Source organism: Bubalus bubalis, chromosome 2, assembly GCF_019923935.1.
Source record: "Bubalus bubalis isolate 160015118507 breed Murrah chromosome 2, NDDB_SH_1, whole genome shotgun sequence".
In the NCBI taxonomy this organism is placed as follows: Eukaryota; Metazoa; Chordata; class Mammalia; order Artiodactyla; family Bovidae; genus Bubalus; species Bubalus bubalis.
In genome coordinates this window covers 170,693,783-170,714,782 of record NC_059158.1, presented here as the reverse complement: position 1 = coordinate 170,714,782, position 21,000 = coordinate 170,693,783, and the positions used below count along the sequence as shown (strand labels likewise).

The following is a 21,000-nucleotide window of genomic DNA, read 5'->3' as shown; positions in this document are numbered from 1 at the left end:
TCCTCTTCTGTTAGGTTCTTACCATTTCTGTCCTTTATTGTGCCCATCCTTGCATGAAATGCTCCCTTAATATCTCCAATTTATTTGAAGAAATCTCTAGTCTTTCTGATTCTATTGTTTTCCTCTATTTCTTTGCATTGTTCATTGAAGAAGACCTTCTTAGCCCTCATTGTTATTCTCTGAAACTCTGCTTTCAGTTGGGTATATCTTTCCCTTTATCCTTTGCCTTTCACTTGTGTTCTTTCCCCAGCTGTTTGTAAGGCCTCCTCAGACAACCATTTTGCCTTTTTGCCTTTCTTTTTCTTTGGGATGATTTTGGTCACTGTCTCCTGTACAGTGTTACAAATCTTTGTCCATAGTTCTTTGTCCATAGTAGGCACTCTGCATACTGGATCTAATCCCTTGAATCAATTTGTCACCTCCACTGTATATTTGTAAGGGGTTTGATTTAGGTCATACCTGAATGGTCTAGTGGTTTTCCCTACTTTCTTTAATGTAAGCCCAAATTTATTCAGATGACCATTATATCTACCACTGTGAGCAAAATTCCCTTAGAAGGAATGGAGTGGGACTCATAGTCAATCAAAGGGTACAGAATACAATATTCAGCACAATCTCAAAAACAACAGAATGTTCTTGGTTTGTTTCCAAAGCAAGCCATTCAATATCATAGTAATCCAAGTCTATGCCCCAACCACTGATGCCAAAGAATCTGAAGTTGATTAGGTCTATGAAGACCTACAACATCTAGAATGAACACCAAAAAGGGGTGTCCTTTTCATTATAGTGGATTGGAATGCAAAATTAGGAAGTCTAGAGATACCCAGAATAACAGGCAAGTTTGGTCTTGGAGTACAAAATGAAGCACAGCAGAGCCTAACGGTTTTGTCAAGAGAACATGCTGGTCAAAGCAAACAACTTCTTCCAACAACCCAGGAGATGACTGCACCCAGACATCACCAGATGGTCAATACTGAAATCAGATTATGTTCTTTGCAGCCAAAGATGGAGAAGCTCCTATTATATCATCAGCAAAAGCAAGAGATGGAGCTGACTGTGGCTCAGATCATCAGTTATTTATTGCAAAATTCAGCCTCAGATTGATGTTTCCACAGCAGGTGGTACATGTTTTAAACCAGCAGCTAGTATATGGTGTCATCACCCCATCAAAATGCATGGGTCCGGGAATCAAGTGAGGGAAGCGAGGGTTATTCCTTTCTCTTTTATACCTAATCACCACTTGAAGAGTTTTCTTCTCATTAATCTACTTCTACTAGCACTGTTAAACAGCCATGTATCTTATTTCTGAATCCGGATACGTAAGGACTCTGCTTCTGAATCAAGACACATACAACAAGAGACAACTTTGCAGTCTGAGTGTGCATGATGGGAGAAACATAAGAAAGAAGGGCAGGAGGGAGCCAGGTCTCACTCACTTGGTAGCAAGTTTAGGTGGAATGTGGCAGTTCCCATGAAAGAACCTTGGACACGTATCACAGGATAACAGCGCTTTCTTTCCACTGCACACCTCGCATTTATTTGAGTCTTCTGGCTAGAAGGGGAAATGATATAGACATCATTGGGATCAGCAAGACTCTGGAAAGTCAACCCTGTGGTTGGCACTGTAGACAGACAGCCTTTACTTGTACCCAGGCGCTACTTGGAAACCATTCTCAAAATGGTTTACAAGGGTTCAGGGAGAAGACAGTCTGGTCTGCAGTGAAGTTCAGGAGGAAGTGGCTGTGTGTTAAACTTTCAAAGTTTTCTTTATAGAGACAGATATTCTGAACAACCACAGAAAAGGATAAATTAAAGATAATCTGAGAAATTTATTATTCTGAAGGCAAAATCTGTCTCAGGAATACAGTGTCTCATCTAGTTGTCTACACTGCATCATTTACATTGACTCATTGAAGAGTGATTTACTGAGTTTTTTTTTTTTTTTTTGTCTTTTGGTCATGTTGGGAATCTTAGTTCTCTGACCAGGGGCTGCACCTGCACCGCCCGCTCTGGTAGCAGTGTCGTAAGCCGGGAAAGTCCCTACTGAGACTTTACATGGTAGGATAAACATCTGAGCGATCACTGCATCCCATTTTCCTTGCTGTAAGTTCTCTGTGAATTGAAGGACCTGGAGAGGCATTCCTGGGCTATGGATTTTGTGCTGGAGAGCCCCTGAGCCTGCAACAGTGCCTCTGGTTGGAAAGACGATGGGCACAGGTAATCAGGTGTATGCCAGGGCAGACAGACCTCTCTGGTTCTGAAGCCTAGGGAAAGCCATCCCATGACTTAGCTTGGCATCTAGGTGTGGAGGTGCCATCTCTCAATGGCTGGGAACTGTGGTAATGGCAACCACTGGAGTTGAAGGCTAAGGTCTTACCCTAATTTTTTGAGCCCATGGAAGACCTGATGCTTTGCCTGTGTAAGGAAGATGGAAGGGCCCACAGTCAACTGGTGCGGGACTTTTCACCAGGCTCAGTATGTGGGGCCTTTAGCCAGATTTTATTTCATTCAGTGACATACTAAAGGGGTGGGATGGAGTGGGAGGTGAGAGGGAGAGTCAAGAGGGAGGGGACATGTGTATACCTATGGCTGACATATATAGACCTATGACTGACTCATGCTGATGTATGGCAGAAACTAACACAATATTGTAAAGCAATTATCCTTCAATTAAAAATAAATAAAATTTATTTTTTAAAAGAAAAAAATTGACAGTGTTTGCATCTAAGCATTGTGGAGTAACAAGTAGCACATGTTAAAACTACTGAATTTATGGGGACTTCCCTGGCATCCTAGTGGTTAAGACTTCCCCTTCCAATGCAGGGGGTGCAGGTTCAATCCCTGGTTGAGGAACTAAGATCCCATATGCCTCACGGTCAAAAAACCAAAACATAGAACAGAAGCAATATTGTAACAAACTCAATAAAGACTTTAAAAATGGTCCACATAAAAAAAAAAATCTTAAAAAAAAAAAACCTATAGAATTTATAGACCAAAATAAGAATGATTAAGAATGGAGCCCATTGGTGGGCAAGAAGAATTAAATTTCTTCCTTTTTATTTTTGGTGATAATCTATGTGGCAATAACATGTGAATCTCTATATACTATGATTTCTATGTATGAGGGTCATGTGTCTGTTCTGCAGAAATGCCCAGAGAATGGGCACCTGGTCCGTCTCCTGGGACACTCTAGTGGTGGGAAGCAATTCATCTAATGGATAGCAGCTCTTCATCTAGATGAAGCTACCCTTTCTACACCATGGGCTAGAAGAAGAAATTTACACGACAGTGCTTGCATGACAGTCTAGGTACAAAACAATCACAGATTTGGGGACTGGCCCACCTGGTGATGGGTAGCTGGGACTCTGGTGGGTGTTGAGGAAGTGGGGAGGTGGTGGGGAGGGCCATTCACCTCTTCCTTCTAGAAACACTCTTTATGATTTGTTCCATGACACTCCATTCTCTTTGATTTTTCTAACATGTTTCTTCTTTCTTTTCAGCTTCCAAACCTGGAATGTTGGAATTCTGCAGGGCTCTGTCCTGTTGTCCCCTGCCCATTTTCCTCTCCTCAGTTCAGTTCAGTTCAGTCGCTCAGTCGTGTCCGACTCTTTGCGAACCCATGAATCGCAGCACACCAGGCCTCCCTGTCCATCACCATCTCCCGGAGTTCACTCAAACTCACGTCCATCAAGTCGGTGATGCCATCCAGCCATCTCATCCTCTGTCGTCCCCTTCTCCTCCTGACCCCAATCCCTCCCAGTATCAGAGTCTTTTCCAATGAGTCAACTCTTCTCATGAGGTGGCCACAGTACTGGAGTTTCAGCTTCAGCATCAGTCCTTCCAAAGGACACCCAGGACTGATCTCCTTTAGGATGGACTGGTTGGATCTCCTTGCAGTCCAAGGGACCCTCAAGAGTCTTCTCCAACACCACAGTTCAAAAGCATCAATTCTTCAGCGCTCAGCTTTCTTCACAGTCCAACTCTCACATCCATACATGACTACTGGAAAAACCATAGCCTTGACTAGATGGACCTTTGTTGGCAAAGAAATGTCTCTGCTTTTGAATATGCTGTCTAGGTTGGTCATAACTTTCCTTCCAAGGAGTAAGCGTCTTTTAATTTCATGGCTGCAATCACCATCTGCAGTGATTTTTGAGCCCCCCAAAATAAAGTCTGACACTGTTTCCACTGTTTTCCCATCTATTTCCCGTAAAGTGATGGGACCAGATGCCATGATCTTAGTTTTCTGAATGTTGAGCTTTAAGCCAACTTTTTCACTCTCCTCTTTAACTTTCATTAAGAGGCTTTTTAGTTCCTCTTCACTTTCTGCCATAAGGGTGGTGTCATCTGCATATTCCTCTCCTAGATGACCACAACTACTCCCATGACCTACCACATTCATCCCTGGGCTTTAAGACCTGTGTCTCTGGTCTCCTGGTCTTTTTTTGAGTACCCAAGTATCCAAATGCTACTTTTTTTTTAATCATAAAATTATATGTCTTTCATCATGTCTAAAACCCACTGTGCCCCAGACCACAGTCCTTGTCTTTCTGTCTTGAATGTGCTCCTCTTCTGGTGCCCCCTCATCTCATTAAGAACCCAGGAGACTGGAAGTGGACATGGATTCCTTCCCTTACCCCATCCCAGACATTCAACCCATTACCAGTCCTGCCGATCTGAATTTGTAAATACTTCATCTCATTCTCAGTGCTTCTTTGAGGTCTGTTGCTACAAGAATGCAGAGCCTCTACTTATAATATAGTATTATGAGCCAAAGCAAAATGGCCTGATATTTTCAAAGCATAACAGTCAGAATATTATCCTTGAGCCCAATGAGCTGAGGTGAATTGGAGCACATGTTGACTGGTAGATTCTTTGCATGTATAACTTCAATATAAGAAAAAGAGACACAAAATTCACACATAGGAAAGGCTGCAAGGCATGTCTTGCCCATGTGCTCCCTGTCAACAGGAGAGCTTGAAGAACGGCCTGTTAGGGACATCCTTGGGGACATCCCTACCTGTGTTTGAGAGGTCCTGGCTTGGGGCCATGTAACCACATTTCCTTCTTCTCATCCTCATAGATGCTGACCACTATTTTTAGGCTACTGGGTCAGGCTTTCTTATGCCATTTGGTGCTAAGAAGACACAAGCAGCAGAAGCCAAGGGGCTAGAGAAGAAAGAGATGCTCTAGAGAGACCCTTCAAGAACTGAGGCGGTGACACCTTCTGAGCTGTAAGCCCAGAGGAAACCAAGAGAGGGCATCCGTGATGAAGGGTGGGAGAAGATCAACTAATTGATTAACCCTTGACCCCCTATGACTAGGGCTTCCCCAGTGGCTTAGTGGTAAAGAATCTGCTGGCCAATGCAGGAGCCAAGGAGACATGGGTTTGATCCTGTGATCAGGAAGATCCCCTGGAGGAGGAAATGGCAACCCACCCCAGTATTCTTGCCTGGGATAATCCCATGGGCAGGGGAGCCAGGTGGGCTGTCATCCATGGGGTTGCAAAAAGTCAGACACAACTGAGCATGCATGCATAGCCTAGCACTCACTCCCTAGGACTAGGTGGAAGCACTTGGTCTTAATGAACAGTGCAAATAGCATCTCTTTCTCCAGAAAACCCAGTGGATGCAGATCCTAGTTACTGAATCTTTAGCATATAGTCAGTGGAGCAGGTATCCCCAGAAACCAGCTTTGTGAAGATCATGACTTCCTGGTTTGGCGGAGATGGCCAGGGTTACCTCTGCCGGAAGTTAGGAAAATGGAAGCTTTTCTATTTCGTTTTTTTCACCTCATAGCTTCTCTCTCACACACTGTCTTGGAGAGGAAGACATCAACTATCTGACTCCTTCCCCAGAATCCACACAATACAGACAGTGCTGGTCCATGAATGTCACGTTACTTTGCTTTTTAAATTTAAATTTATTTATTTTAATTGGAGGCTAATTACTTTATAATATTATATTGGTTTTGCCATACATCAACATGAATCCACCACGGGTGTACACGTGCTCCCCATCCTGAACACCCCTCCCACCTCCCTCCCCATACCATCCCTCTGGGTCATCCCAGTGCACCAGCCCCAAGCATCCTGTATCCTGCATTGAATCTGGACTGGCAATTCATTTCTTATATGATGAATGTCACATGTTACTTTGAAGAAGAGAATTTGCCTTCATAGGCAGCACTAAGGTCTGCAAAGCCCCTCTGATGGGGTTGAAGGACCTCTCCACAAAGGAAAAGATTTTCCAAGTTAGCAGCCTCTTCTAAAGGGCACCCCTGCTTCCCAATCACTCTATTCTTTAAAGTGTCATCTCCATGAAGGAAATAACATTTACCTTGAAAACAAACCCCCTGAGGCAGGACTCAGTGTGAGTGGCTGTGTGCATGTGAAGAAGAGGTTTTGTTTTGTTTTTGCTTTACCAGGTGACATATGGCTATATATTCATTCCAGAGGGGATTTCTACATTAGGTCTATACTAGTTCAGCTAGAGTGACCACGAGATGTTTCCATTTTGCTCAATCCTTATTTCATTAAAGCCAGAACCCAGAAAAGCCAATGAAAATACAGTCAGTGTTGCAAAAGCAACCATTATTAAACACACTTTTTTTTGTGCTTTCCCAAATCATGCTTTTCCACCTCTAGCTCCATCTTTTATGTCTAATTTTAAGATAGTATGCCCACTGCAGTGGCCTATATGGGAAAAGAATCTAAAAAAAAAAAAAAAAAGAGTGTATATATGTATATATATAACTGACTCACTTTGCTGTATACCTGAAACTAATACAACATTTAAGTCGACTGTAATTCAATAAAAACTTTTTAAAGAAAGACAGTACAGAAACTCGCCTATCTCCTAATGAGCTCCACTCCTAGAGCATGTTGAAAGTCCAATTGTTGGTTAGTCCAACAAAGTTAGCCTAGGTACCCAGCTAACACAATCAGCTCTATGGTACTGTACTGTAATAAACTTGTAACACTTTTCACACAAATATTTCAGAAAAGCAAACAAACACAAAGAGTAAAGTAAACATTTTTAATGTACAGTTAGAGTACCTTGAGAAGTGCAGGAGTACAGTACAACAGCTGGCATCGACTGAACAGGCAAGAAGGGCTACTGGCTGGCGGAGGGACATGAGGTGGATGACCATAGAGCTGAAGGATCGTCGGCAATAGGAGACGGAGGGCAAACTGCAATTTCACTCATGCCTGACATTGATGACACAGGTTCCAGTTCTTTGCTGGATTCAATTCTGTCTACTCTCTTTAAAAAATGGTCCAGTGATGTCTGGGTAGTGGCTCTTTTTTCTCATCATGATGACACGGTAGCACCGGACCGCATTCTTAACAGCTGGTACAACCTTCATGTACCGTTCCATGTCCGAGTCCTGTGCCTCAGACACTAAGGCTGCCTCTTCAGATAAACAAAACCCCCTTGCCATTTCCCGCCTCGTGAATCTCTTCAGTTCTGCAGTTACTTCCTCTTGTCCCTCTTCATCCTTCCTCTGGGCCTCCAATTCCTAGGGTTTCTTAGACGTACCAGCTACATCACTGCCGCTTTTACAGTTGCTTCCAGACACCCTGGATTTGAAATAAAGATACTGTACTGCTGTCCTCTATACTGCACTGTACAGTAAAGCACAGTATCTTTATTTCAAATCCAGGATGTCTCGAAGCAACTGTAAATCAGCTGTGGAGGATTCACATACATGACAACACACGCCAGACACGTGAACTAACTTATGTGATTGACCATGCGAATGCATATTCGCATCTTTGAAAGCTTGCAACTTTAACGTTCATATATAGGGGACTTACTCATTTATTTTTCTAAAACAAATGTACAAGGTCAGTTCTGCCTTGTTATCTATTTTTAAGGATTATCTCCACCCTCTATCTCAAATATTTTAAAACTCAAAGACGTTCCAGCTTCACATACATAAAGGTTTGGAAGTAGCAAAAACACCATACTATAATGTCAAGCTTCATCATAAATGGTTAATTTAGAAACTATGAAATAAAGCCAGAGAGATGGAAAATCAACAATATGGTAGGTGAGACAGAAGATAATAGTTACCTTTTTCCTTTTTCTTGATGGGTTTGGTAGGAATCCTTTCTGAAAGAAAAATGAGATTCATGCTGTGATGGGTCCTTGTTTCTGCTTTGTGAGCTCAGTAATTCCAACTGCCTTTCATTCATGTTCCACTCTCAACACAAGTTCGAGGGATCTTCATGGGAAATAACCTCCCTCTCCAAGTCTGTAACGCAATGCGCTGCTCTGTTACCCAGCCTCAGATTTAAAGTTGGCTTTAAAAACTGCATCCTCAGTCTTGCTCTCCTTATAAAGTCTTGCCAGAATTTCCTTTACAACCACTTCTACATCTGTCACTTCCTTTCCATCCCCCAGTATCCCTCTAACTTGTGTATTTATACCTCGAGTACTATAGCTACTCCATTGGTACATACCTAGTGAGTGATTGACAAGTGGCAGGCCTTATCAGTGGCCTTGGACACACACTCTCTTTGGGGAGACAAGTGGGAAAAGCTGGCACAGAATCGGTAAGAATGATAAAGTTTAAACCGTGCTCTCAGAATATTTCAGGATCCAGAGACGGGCAAGTGTAGTAGGCTAAATAATGTCCATTGTTCCCCATACTCCCCCATCCCCACCAAGATGTTCACATCCCAATCCCCAGACCCATGAATGTGCTAACTTATACAGTAAAAGGGACTTTGGTCCCTATCAGAGGGGACAGGAGGACCAGAGTCAGTAGTAGGAGATGTGATGACAGAACAAGAGCTGGAGTGATGTGAGGAAGGGGCCACAAGCCAAGGAATGAAGGCTGCTTCCAAAAGCTGAAAAAAGCAAGGGACAGATTCTCCCTGGAAGGCTCCAGGAAGAATCAGCCCTGCTGAACCTTGACTTGAGTCCTGTGAAACGGATTTCATGCTTCTGATCAGCATAACTGTGTGATAATAGATAAACGTTGTCTTAAGGCACTAAGTTTGTGGGGAATTGTTACAGCTGCAATAGGAAGCAAGCTCAGGGAATTTCCAAGGATTCCAGCAGAGTGTGCTGTTTGAGCTGGGCCTTGTAGGGTGAGTGGGGTTGATCAGGTGGGAAGGTAATGGAGGTCATTTGACGTCTCCATGGGTTAAAGTTCCCCACCGTGTAATCTATCTTGCATTCCCTGATCAGATTCTTACCTCTACAACACTCTTTCAACTTAGTCAGTCAGTCCCGAACCCAAACCTCCCACGATTGCCCCATGATTAAATGAAGGGCTCAGTCTTTTGTCTTGGGCCTCAAGGCCTCTACAATCAGCCCTGTTCATGTAGGAAGACTTATCACCCACAACTTCTCGACAAGTCATACCATCCTTTCTATGTAGAATTTCTCAGTCCTACCTTTTTGCTTGTTGGAACTAGTCTTCTTTTAAGACCTAGCTCAGTGCAAACTGTTCCGTGAAACTGGCCTCAACTTCAAAGACAGAAACAACCTTCCCTCCCCTGAGCTACTGTGTCTCTTCCTGCCAGCGAATCTCATTCTCCTATCCCTGAGCTGTGCCGACCTGTGCTTATAAATGAGTAATTGTCTTCCTGGTTAGGGGCTGGGGGGCCACACTTTGCAGTGGCTTTAGACATATTCAATAACTATCTTCTCATCATTAGAGTGGCACAAGGAAGGACCATCTGGGGCATGTGGTACAGAGCCAGGAGGCACGAGTTCATCTGTGACAGAGATCTGGCCTGTTTTGTTCACATCAGGGGCTGATATGAGGATCAAAGAGATATTTTATTTTAAAATATCCTTTTTCAAGAATGAACTTCATAAGTCTATCTAGAAAACACTCACTCTGATGCATTATTTTCAGATACTCAGTTCTATTATGTTATTTTAAACATTCCCCCTACAAAGTCTAAGATCTTCCCTTACCAAATTAAATTCATTAAATTTAATTTACTTTCCTGTGACCAAATTACACAATGGCAATTATTAGTGGCAGCGCCAAGGTCACAATTTTTACTGTTTTACCTCCAAAATTGTAAGACTGGAGCCTATTATACAGAGTGAAGTAAGCCAGAAAGAAAAACACCAATACAGTATACTAACACATATATATGGAATTTAGAAAGATGGTAACAATAACCCTGTGTATGAGACAGCAAAAGAGACCCTGATGTATAGAACAGTCTTATGGACTCTGTGAGAGAGGGAGAGGGTGGGAAGATTTGGGAGAATGGCATTGAAACATGTAAAATAGCATGTATGAAACGAGTTGCCAGTCCAGGTTCAATGCACGATACTGGATGCTTGGGGCTGGTGCATTGGGGTGACCCAGAGGGATGGAATGGGGAGGGAGGAGGGAGGAGGGTTCAGGATGGGGAACACATGTATACCTGTGGCGGATTCATTTTGATATTTGGCAAAACTAATACAATTATGTAAAGTTTAAAAATAAAATAAAATTAAAAAAAAAAGAGTTTGAATACTACATAGAAAAGAACAAAATTTTGCCATTTGCAGCAACATAGATGGACTTGAAGGGCATTATGCTAAGTAAGCCAATGTCAGACAGAGAAAGACAAATGTAAGCATGGTATCACTTATATGTGGAATCTAATATATATATATATATATATATATATAACAAACTAGTGAATATAACATAAAAAAGGCAGACTCAGAGATATAGAGAACAAACCAGTGATTAACAGTGAAGTGGGGAGGGGAACGACATAGAGGTAGCGAAGTGGGAGTTACAACTAGTGGGTATAAGACAGGCTCAAGGATGCATTGCACAATATGGGGAATATAGCCAATATTTTGTATAATTGTAAGTGGAAAGTAACTTGTGAAGTAAACCAGAAAGAAAAACACCAATACAGTATACTAACGCATATACATGGGATTTAGAAAGATGGTAACAATAACCCTGTATATGAGACAGCAAAAGAGACACTGATGTATAGAACAGTCTTTTGGACTCTGTGGGAGAGGGAGAGGGAGAGGGTGGGATGATTTGGGAGAATGGCATTTAAACATGTATAATATCATATATGAAACGAGTCGCCAGTCCAGGTTCGATGCACGATACTGGATGCTTGGGGCTGGTGCATTGGGACGACCCAGAGGGATGGTACAGGGAGGGAGGAGGGAGCAGGGTTCAGGATGGGGAACACGTGTATACCTGTGGTGGATTCATGTTGATATATGGCAAAACCAATACAATATTGTAAAGTTAAAAAAGAAAATAAAAAAAGAAAAAATAATTTAAAAATTTAAGTGTAAAAGTTTACACACTTAGAGGATTGAGTTGTAATGAAAGCCAGAGAAGATAGCACCCACATGAACTATTAGGGATAATATATGCATTGTGACCGAGGCATGGTGATTTTCTGGAAGTGTCCTGCTAAAGCTTGAAACCGGTGACCCATGGCACAAAACCCTTGATGCAGCGCTTTGACGCTAAAATACCTGAATCAAGATTTTCAGGGGCCATCCCCCGCAGCGCACACTCTGCTTCCAGTTCTTGGAGGCTTTGTGGTCTCCTTCATCTTCAAACTCCTTGAGGGTGAACCACTTTCCATTCTTATCCTTAATACACTTTTCTGAGGAGCCTGTGAGACCAAGACAAGGTGAGCTCCTTTTCTTGCCAGGGCATGCATCAGACTGTGAAAACCCCAAGACTTGACCTCCCACCGCATGAATCTGGGCCACTCATTTTGGGTTCAGAATCGGCAAGAAGAGAGCAGAGTCCCCTCTTTGGGACCCAGAGCAGTCTGAAAGGCAAGAGTAGGAGCCAACTTCCGGTCCAGTGTGCATACTTTGACCTTCATGCAATGAGAAGGACAGTAATTACTACCTGGGAGTGCGTTCTAACTCACTTCAGTCATGTCCGACTCTTTGGGACCCTATGGACTGTAGCCTGCCAGGCTCCTCTGTCCATGGGATTCTCCAGGCAAGAATACTGGAGTGAGTTGCCGTTCCCTCCTTCAGGGGATCTTTCTGACCCAGGGATTGAACCCTCATCTCTTATGTCTCCTGCATTGGCAGGCAGTGCCACCTGGGAAGCCCCCAGTTACTACTCACATTTACTTAAAAAATATTTCATTATGTTCAAAAGAGAAAAAAAAAAAAGAATGAATCTAAAGATGAGTAGGGAAGATTCTTTCTCTTCCCTTCTCTGAGACCTGAGATAGAACCAGGCCGAGTTTCTGAGGGGGCAAGTGAGGTCACACTGGGCTCACCACAGCTACATCTGCCTTGTCTTGTACAAAAGTTGATCATTTCAGCTAACGGCAAGCAACTATTTCTCATATTTTGAACTCAAGCTATTTTATGTTAAAAGAAATTAGGAAATGCTATAAAGTGGGAAAAGTTAAATTATATATGTGCTATGGCCACCTGATGCGAAGAACGGACTCATTGGAAAAGACCCTGATGCTGGGAAAGATTGAAGGTGGGAGGAGAAGGGGATGACAGAGGATGAGATGGTTGGATGGCATCACTGACTCAATGGACATGAGTTTGAGTAAACTCCAGGAGTTGGTGATGGACAGGGAGGCCTGGCATGCTACAGTCCATGGGGTCACAGAGTCGGATGCAACTGAGCAACTGAACTGAACTGATATGGTCATCAGGCAAACATTTATATATGGACTTCCCTGGTGGTTCAGACGGTAAAGAATCTGCCTGCAATGAGGGAGACCGGAGTCTGATCCCGGGGTCAGGAAGATTCTGTGGAGAAGGGAATGGTTTACCCACTCCAATATTCTTGCCTGATGAATCCCACAGACAGGGGAACCTGGCAGGCTACAGTCCATAGGGTGGCAAAGAGTTGGACATGACTGAGCAGCTAACATGAACACAAAAGCAAAAAATCCATTTATATTGGATTGGCCAAAAAGTTCATTTGGAGTTTTCTGTAAAATACGGAAAATTTGCCTAGTGGCTCAGACGGTAAAGCGTCTGTCTGCAATGCAGGAGACCCGGGTTCGATCTCTGGGCTGGGAAGATCCCCCTGGAGAAGGAAATGGCAGCCCACTCCAGTATTCTTGCCTGGAAAATCCCATGGACTGCCCAGCCTGGTAGGTTACCATCCATGGGGTCGCAAAGAGTCGGACATGACTGAGCGACTTCACTTTCACTTTCTTTTCATGGAAAACTTGAACAAACTTTTTGCCCAACCCAATACTTGTTGGTACCGAATGAGCTGTATTTTGGGAGGAGGAATCAGTTATGATACATGAGCAAGATGAGCATTTGTACTATAACAATTATAATTTACAAGCTTTTACATCTATTATCTCGCTTTTTTCTCATAACATGGTGAGGCAAGTTTTATTATTATTCCCATTTGGGTGAAGACTAAGTTCAGTATGAGAGATACTATGTTGACCCACACAAAATAGACACTCTTGGTACAGCTGAAACTTGAATCCAGGTCTTCTGAGCCTAAAGGCTGTGCTCTCTTTCAGTGAGCAAAAGGCCAGACAGACATTACAGGGAATTGACTGTGAAGGTTGTTGTTGGGTTTCTCAAACGTGTACATCTTCCATCCTGTTATTGAAGCACGTGCCCTTGTATTGGGTGCAGATGGGAACCTGTGGGCACTTCCTATGGCAGGAGAGGAGATGGCCTGGTTAGCTAATGTTCATTAATTTAAAAAGTGTGGAAATGCCATCTTTCCTCCAGCCTCTCTGGGATGCTGTGTGGAAAAGAGCCAACAGAGAAGAATTGAGCCTGCTTTCTTCAGAAAGTCTGTTTACTAGATGGCCCTTGCTGGCATCTGGGAACGTGGTCTTGGGAAGGGGTCTTACTATTCCCAGAACTTAAGAGTGGCTCACTGTGCCTGAACTGTTGGCATAAACGATATTGTGTGTGTGGAATGCCTGCTTTCCTTCCAAGAGTTTGGAATTTTGGCATGTGCTAGTCAGAGGGCACTTATGTAACTAACCCCTGATAAAAACCCTGGACGCTTAGGCTCAGGGAAGCTTCCCTGGCAGACAACACTGCATATCGTTGTTGGAGAATTAAGTGCATCACGGTGACCCCTCTGGGAGTGGACTTTGGAAACTGACATCTGTACCGCATGATTTTTCCCCTTGCTGATTTTTTCGGTGTGCCTTTTCAATAGAATAAATAGCAGCCACGAGTTCAATAATATGCTGAGTCCTTTCAGTCTTCCTAGTGAACCACCAGACCTGGGGACAGTCTTAGAAACATGTTCCTCCCCTCAACAAGGGTCCACAACCTGTGCAATATATTATTCACATGGGAGTTTTCTAACTGAAAAGTGTAGAATATAGTGAAGCCCACCTTTTATCATTTTCTCCTTATATAAAATCCCCATCGCCTCACCACAAGTCACGGGAAGCTGATCACGTTGAAAATCCATATTTGTATCTCTGGGAACTCTTGGACCTGCAAGGAAGCATGTGGTTTTTTCATTCCATCTTGCTCTAAAATGGTCTGTCCTCCCCTATCTTGAAATCCTTCTTTATAACTTGAAATGTAATGGGAGGATTTCTCCCATGAATTAGATACATATCTAGGTCTTTCTTTTATGGCAGGTTAGGTCCATAAAGCTAATGTCACTTTATATCCCAATCCTCTGAAATCCTATATACACACCTCTTGAGGAAGGATATGAATTCCCAAGCTTGCCAGCCCCAGCTACCTATTGCATGATCATTTTCTTCCTGCTGTTTTGAAGGAAGAGTATAGTCATATCATTGCTTTGAAGTTATACAGATGGAGAAAAAGCCTCAATTTTTCATTTTTTCTCCCTGTTTGAGGGCTCAACTGAGGCAATAAAGCAGGATTGCAATGGGCCCCCAGAGGGTCAGTTCCATCTTCCTGCCTTGGTTTCTGCTTTGCTTCACTTCTCCTTCATGCGACCTTTCTCTGTGGCTAGAATGTAACTTGCTCTAGAAGAAACCACAAATTGCTCAGGAAGAGGGCCTCTGTACACCCTTGGGTGAGGGTGCTGAGGTCTGATTCCTCTGAAGCAGGTGCTGAAAATCTTAGAAAGAATGTCAGTAGTAGGAACACTTTCTCTTGCCCTCTGGCTAGCATTGAAGGGGATCCAGTAAAGACTGATGTTGGGGCTTCTCTCTGGATGGGGAGGGTAGGCTGTGGACAGTCTTTCCAGAGTCAGTTCTATTAGAGTTGGTTGGGCATAGGAGGCCAGTCAAATTCACCTGCCACCCACCAATTTACAGAGGAGGAAATTGAGGCCAAAAAAATGAGTGACAAGCCAAAGTTATACAATCAAAGAAATTTTAGGAATTTCTTTGGTAACAGTTCCCGTTACCACTCAGAGTCCCCTTTGGTGGCTAGCCTATGGCTCTCTATGTAGGCAAGAGAAGAATGAGCTAAATATTACGTGAGTCATACTCTTTAGATATATTTCTTCATATTTCCCTCCTCAAAAGTTATCACTGTGGTGAGGGGAGATGTGCCCAGGAAGCCTGGGGGTCTCTCACAGATCAATTGACTAAACAATGTCATGTTGTTGAAACTGACCAGGACCAAGGACTATCCTAACGTTTGTTACTGGCTCTATAAGTCAATTAAGAAAATTGATTGATCACTAAAAACATGAATTATAAAATAGAAATTTGCATTATTTTATTTAAAAATGCATTAATCATTTATTTTTTTACCTCTTTTTCTGCCTCTTTTCAAAGACTCAGTGCAGACTGTTTCTATCCCTGGGAGAAAGTAGAAAAATAACATAAATGTGTCTTTTTACAACATTATATTGCAAACAGTGTTTTGCAAAAATACCATTTAAATGTCACTTTTCAGGAATCTGTCTAGTACATCAAGAAAAATGTTAAATGCCTTGATAAGGAGTTAGGAGTTTTTTCTGTAAAGGGTCAGGGAGGAAAATATTTAAGGTGCTACGGACCACAATTCCTTTTGGGATTACTCAGCTCTACTATTTTATTGTGAAGGCATCCATAGACAATTCATAAATGGTAAGATGTGGCTCTGGCTGTGTTCCACTAAAAATTTATTTATGAAACAGTTCATGGATTGAATTTGCCCTGCGGATCTTCATTTGGGGGAACCGTGGTCTAGACTTAGTTTTACAAAGATGATGCCTATCTGAGATATATCCTGTGTTTCTTTTACTAACATTTCCTAGTCATTCCAAATAAAATTGAAACCATGTCTTACACATTTCCCAAGTAACAGAGCAGCACCGTGAGTAGAATAATGAAGCTGGACATCTGTCAAGTCTTTATTGTGCGCCAGGAACGATCCTTAGAACCTGTCTCTATTGATTTACTTTATCCTTAGAGCAAATTTATCAAATAAGAACTAATAACTATCCTCATCTTACAGATGAGAAAATTGATGTGCACAGCTAAAAATACAAATTAAAAGCACTGAAGATTTACTTTTATAAAGAAGCAGCAATTAAAGGCAGTAATATTAGGTCTCAAGGAAAACTTTATGCTCAATTCTGTAGGTCAGATAACTGCCACAAAACTAAACTTGAAAGGTTTTTGACCAAAAATGGTGGCAAAAATGAGCAAGGGCTGAAAAAAACCTAGTTCAATGGCCCTAAGAAGGGAAGCTTATAAAACTGATTGTTGTTTTTGTTGCTGTTTTCCATCACTAGGTCATGTCTGACTTTGTGACCTCATGGACTGTAGTATGCCAGGCTCCTCTGTCCTCCACTATCTCCCAGAGTTTGCTCAGAATCATGTCCATTGAATCATTGATGCTATTTAACCATCTCATCCTCTGCTGCCTCCTTCTCCTTTTACCTTCAATGTAAAATTGATGCCTAAGTTCCTAAAGTTGTAGGTAGGGTTAGAGATAGCACAAAATGTTGACTTAGATATTTCAGAACAATGTAGTATCTGATTCAATTGCTGACTGCATCCAAAAAGATGAGGCATGTCTATGTGCACGTGTAAGTCTGCCATCATTCAGCAGTGTCTGAATGCTGAAGTCAGGGATGCTTTCTAGTTAAAGGTCTGTGCCCATCATTCAGTTCCCATGGCTAGAATCCTAGAGTACTAATTTGGTAATGCTGTTCCAGGAGAAAACAGCTCATAGATGAAGCTGAGGTGGGCCTTGCTGGCCAGTTAGTCTCTTTATTATTATTTCACTTTACAGAGGAACAAACTCAGGCAGAAGAGGCAATGTGACAGACCCAAGTCCACAGGATCACCTCAAGGGGGTGGGACGTGGGGCAGGACAGTTTCATCACTTGTGAGTTACACAGTGTTTTATAGCTACAACTATTTCCAGCCTCAAAAGTTATCAGTTCAGCACCACAGAAGCCCTTGGGCCTTGGGTTCTGGTTGCAGATTCCACCACCATGCTACTTGTTTGAGGTATCATCTTTGTCTCCCTGTCATGTTTTAGAAGTTGACTAAATCTGGTATATTTCTCAATGGTTAGTAGCTACAGAAAGTAATTAGAGAAATAAGTCTATTAATAAAAGTGTAGAATAAAACATAAGAATTTAGACAGTTATTAAACATTTATTTATATATTTATTTCCTCTTGGTTTGCCTCTTTGAGGCTCTGTTACTCAGAATCTCAATTCTATGTCTTCCCCCTCTTTCTGAGAAAATAGAAAAATATAAAACAGATGCTGCTGAAAAGTTGCATTGCGTGTAATAATACTTTAAAAAATTCCATTTTACTGTAAATTGTCAAGATCCTGCTGCATAAAGAAAAATAAATACTCCATAGCCTTGCACTTACCAAGCCTTTGATTGTTAACCTGGGTTCCTAGATTTCATGTTGTTTACTCTCACACTAATCCAGATACATTTACGTCTACATTTAAAAGAACTTAAGGCAAGTTTCATTTCTTGTATCTAAAGGAACACTTTGAGAATGATAATAATGAAAGCTGAAAATGAAGGAGAGTAAAAAAGCTGGCTTAAAACTCCACATTCAAAAAACTAAAATTATGGCACCCAGTCCCATTACTTCATGGCAAATAGATGTGGAAACAATGGAAACAGTGAGACTATTTTTTGGGGCTCCAAAATCACTGCAGATGGTGACTGCCACCATGAAATTAAAAGATGCTTGCTCCTTGGAAGAAAAGCTATGACCAACCCAGATGGCTTATTAAAAAGTAGAGACATTATTTTGCCAGCAAAGGTCCATCTAGTCAAGGCTATGGTTTTTCCAGTGGTCATGTATGGATGTGAGAGTTGGACTATAAAAAAAGCTGAGCCCCAAAGAATTGATGCTTTTGAACTATGGTGTTGGAGAAGACTCTTTAGAGTCCCTTGGACTGCAAGGAGTTCAAACCACTCAATCCTAAAGGAAATCAGTCCTGAATATTCATTGGAAGGACTGATGCTGAAGCTGAAACTCTCATACTTTGGCCACCTGATGCAAAGAGCTGACTAATTGGAAAAGACCCTGATGTTGGGAAAGACTGAAGGCAGGAGAAGAAGGAGACAACAGAAGATGAGATAGTTGGGTGGCATCACTGACTCAATGGACATGAGTTTGATCAAACTCCGAGAGTTGGTGATGGACAGGGAATCCTGCTGTGCTGCAGTCCACGGGGTCGCAAAGAGTTGGACACGACTGAGCCACTGAACTGAACAGTTGTTACATGCTTATTATATGCTAGACACGGATTAAGATCCTTACATTTACTAATTTATCTTAGGGAGTTTTACTATCCCCATTACCTATAAAGAAACTGAAGCATCCTGAAATTAAAAAAATTAAGTTTAGTAATCCAGACTTCCTTTGCTTGAGAGGCAGAATCAATGCAGCAATGCAAGAATTTGGATTATCTAGGGATATGTGATGGTAACCTACACAAATAATACATTGGCCATCATCTTAACCCTGAATGAAAGCTTTTGGGATGAAAATATGAAAGAAACAGAAGAGTTTGTTCACATGGGTTTGGACAAAAAATGATCTAAAGAATTAACCAAGAGAAACTGCCCAAGTGGAATTTGTAGAAATATAATTTCAAGTCATAGAAAACCTTAGGGTGAGAGATATCAAAAAAGGTTGATTGAAACCCTATCTCAGGCGAATAGGCTCTCAGGTATAAGAGGTGATGGGTTGTGAGAGGAAAGATGAGGGGGCTTGTGCAGGTGAATTTCTTGAATGCCGTGTTCAAACATGTTGATTCCCAAAGCAGGGCCATGGAATGTGCACCTGTCCTTCCTTTCTTCTTTTATTCTTCGTTTCCATTTCTTCCCTTCATTCTTTCCCCTTTTCTCTCTTCCTTCCTTTGTTCCTTTCTCTTTCTTGCACTGGACTACAGTTAGGGCCTGTTTAACCATAGGTTCTTGGGCAAATGAAAAATATTTTCTGTTCCTCTATGTTTTTCTCTGGCACTGCTTGATTCACCTTCTTTCAAACCTGTTAGGCCAAATAAATTAAAGATACAAAAGTAGTCTGGTTTAGCTTAAGAGTTCTCCTTACTGGGAGAGTTGGGGTTTAAGTCCAGGTAACAATTGTTCTTTGTGAAGTTTCTCTCTCAATACACCACAGGAAGTAGGGTGGTTGTTTTTGGGTTTCCTATTCAAATAGACTATCTATTGGCACCAGAGACTTGCTATAGAAGTTCAGTGCTCCCCTGCCCTCAAGGCAAGTGAGGAAGCTTCCAAGATAATTAATCTGTGTCTCCAAGGGCTTAAGGGAGGCAGAGGTGTTTAAAGACTCAAACCTGGAAAGTCTAGAGAGGGGTCTAGAAAGTCTGAAGACCATGAAGAGGCATGAGCCTTCCCTGGGAAGGGAGAGGTTCAGTTAATTCTTGAGAGATACTGTGTCCAGGAGGACATTTTGGATGAAAGAGGTGACCCTAGGAGGGGTGTGGACCTCCTGGAAGCTGAGAGACTAGGAAGGAAGTGGTAAGCCATCGGTTGGATTTCCTGCATCAGGGGAACTTCAGTTGAGAAATTCTCCCTGAAAGGGGAGGATCTCTGAAGAACCCACAAATGTGACTCATGCATCTGCCATTTCTGGGAGAAGTGAAGGGTTTGCTGGAGGGCCATTCCTGCTCTTGACTACTTCCTTCTCTCCTTCCTCCCCAACTTGAATTAGCCAAAAGCAGTAGATAGTGAATGGCATTAGAGAGGATGTGTAGATGGTCGAAGAGGCTGGTCTTACCCAATTTCCCCCCTACCTATTTTATAGTTTTAATATTATATCAGCTCAGTCTTTTAATGTTGAGTGAGAATATCACTGCTGCTGAAAAGGATTAACACAACTCTGGGGCTTATTTAAGACTTCATCCTGTGGCATAGAAAGAACTATTTAAGAGAACAGGTTTGATAAGGAAGGAAGTAGGAGAAGGAACAAATATGATCTGTGCTTAGACTTGTCATTCCAACTATTAAGTTAAATATGGCAGTGAGATTTCACAAAAACTCAGAGGACAAAATTCTTAGACCAGGTAAGTATAACCTGGGAAATAAACAAGATGATAAAGATAAGTATGGGAGGCTTCCCTGGTGGTGCAGTGGTTGAGAATTGGCCTGCCAATGCAGGAGACATGGGTTTGATCCCTGGTTGGGGAAGAAGATCCCACATCCTGTGAAGTCACTAAGCCATGCGTCAAAACTACTGAGCCTGTGCTCTCGAGCCTGGGAACTGAAACTTCTGAGCCCACACGCTGCAACTGCTGAAGCGTGCACAACCCAATCCAGTTTTCTTGCCTGGAGAATTCCATGGACAGAGGAGCGTGGCAGGCTACAGTCATGACTGAGTGATGAATACTACTACTACATTTTAAAATATATTTAATATATAATAATACTATATTCAAATATATATATATGGTATTAGAAATAATCAGAAAAAATTGAAAGGATTTCTTCCAAATGAAAGAAATGTATATCCAAATATGTTTTCAGCCCCAGAAGAAAAATCTTGTCATCTCTACAGTGCCATGTAAACCCAACAGCAGTGTTTTATATGATATGATTTTAAAGAATGACCAAAAGAAATATAGTAGAGAAGAAAAACATTAGTA

At 42.0% G+C, this 21,000-nt stretch overlaps 1 protein-coding gene across 17 annotated transcripts in view; it reads right to left on the bottom strand.

The window, feature by feature from the left end:
* The window catches only part of LOC102398746 (nuclear body protein SP140-like protein), a 98,148-nt gene that overhangs the window by 7,010 nt on the left and 70,138 nt on the right, over positions 1 to 21,000 (bottom strand). For 12 of the 17 annotated variants that reach the window (XM_044937943.2, XM_006047059.4, XM_044937942.2 and 9 more), the window contains 5 exons: positions 15,674 to 15,721; positions 14,325 to 14,429; positions 11,481 to 11,623; positions 8,079 to 8,117; positions 1,437 to 1,552 (listed from right to left, as the gene is read on the bottom strand). In XM_044937943.2, the coding sequence (XP_044793878.1) occupies positions 1,437 to 1,552; positions 8,079 to 8,117; positions 11,481 to 11,623; positions 14,325 to 14,429; positions 15,674 to 15,721 (451 nt within the window). Of the gene's footprint in view, positions 1 to 1,436; positions 1,553 to 7,063; positions 7,583 to 8,078; positions 8,118 to 11,480; positions 11,624 to 14,324; positions 14,430 to 15,673; positions 15,722 to 21,000 lie in introns of those variants that run through there. The other 5 variants (XR_006548979.2, XR_006548978.2, XM_006047056.4 and 2 more) reach the window with 4 other exon arrangements.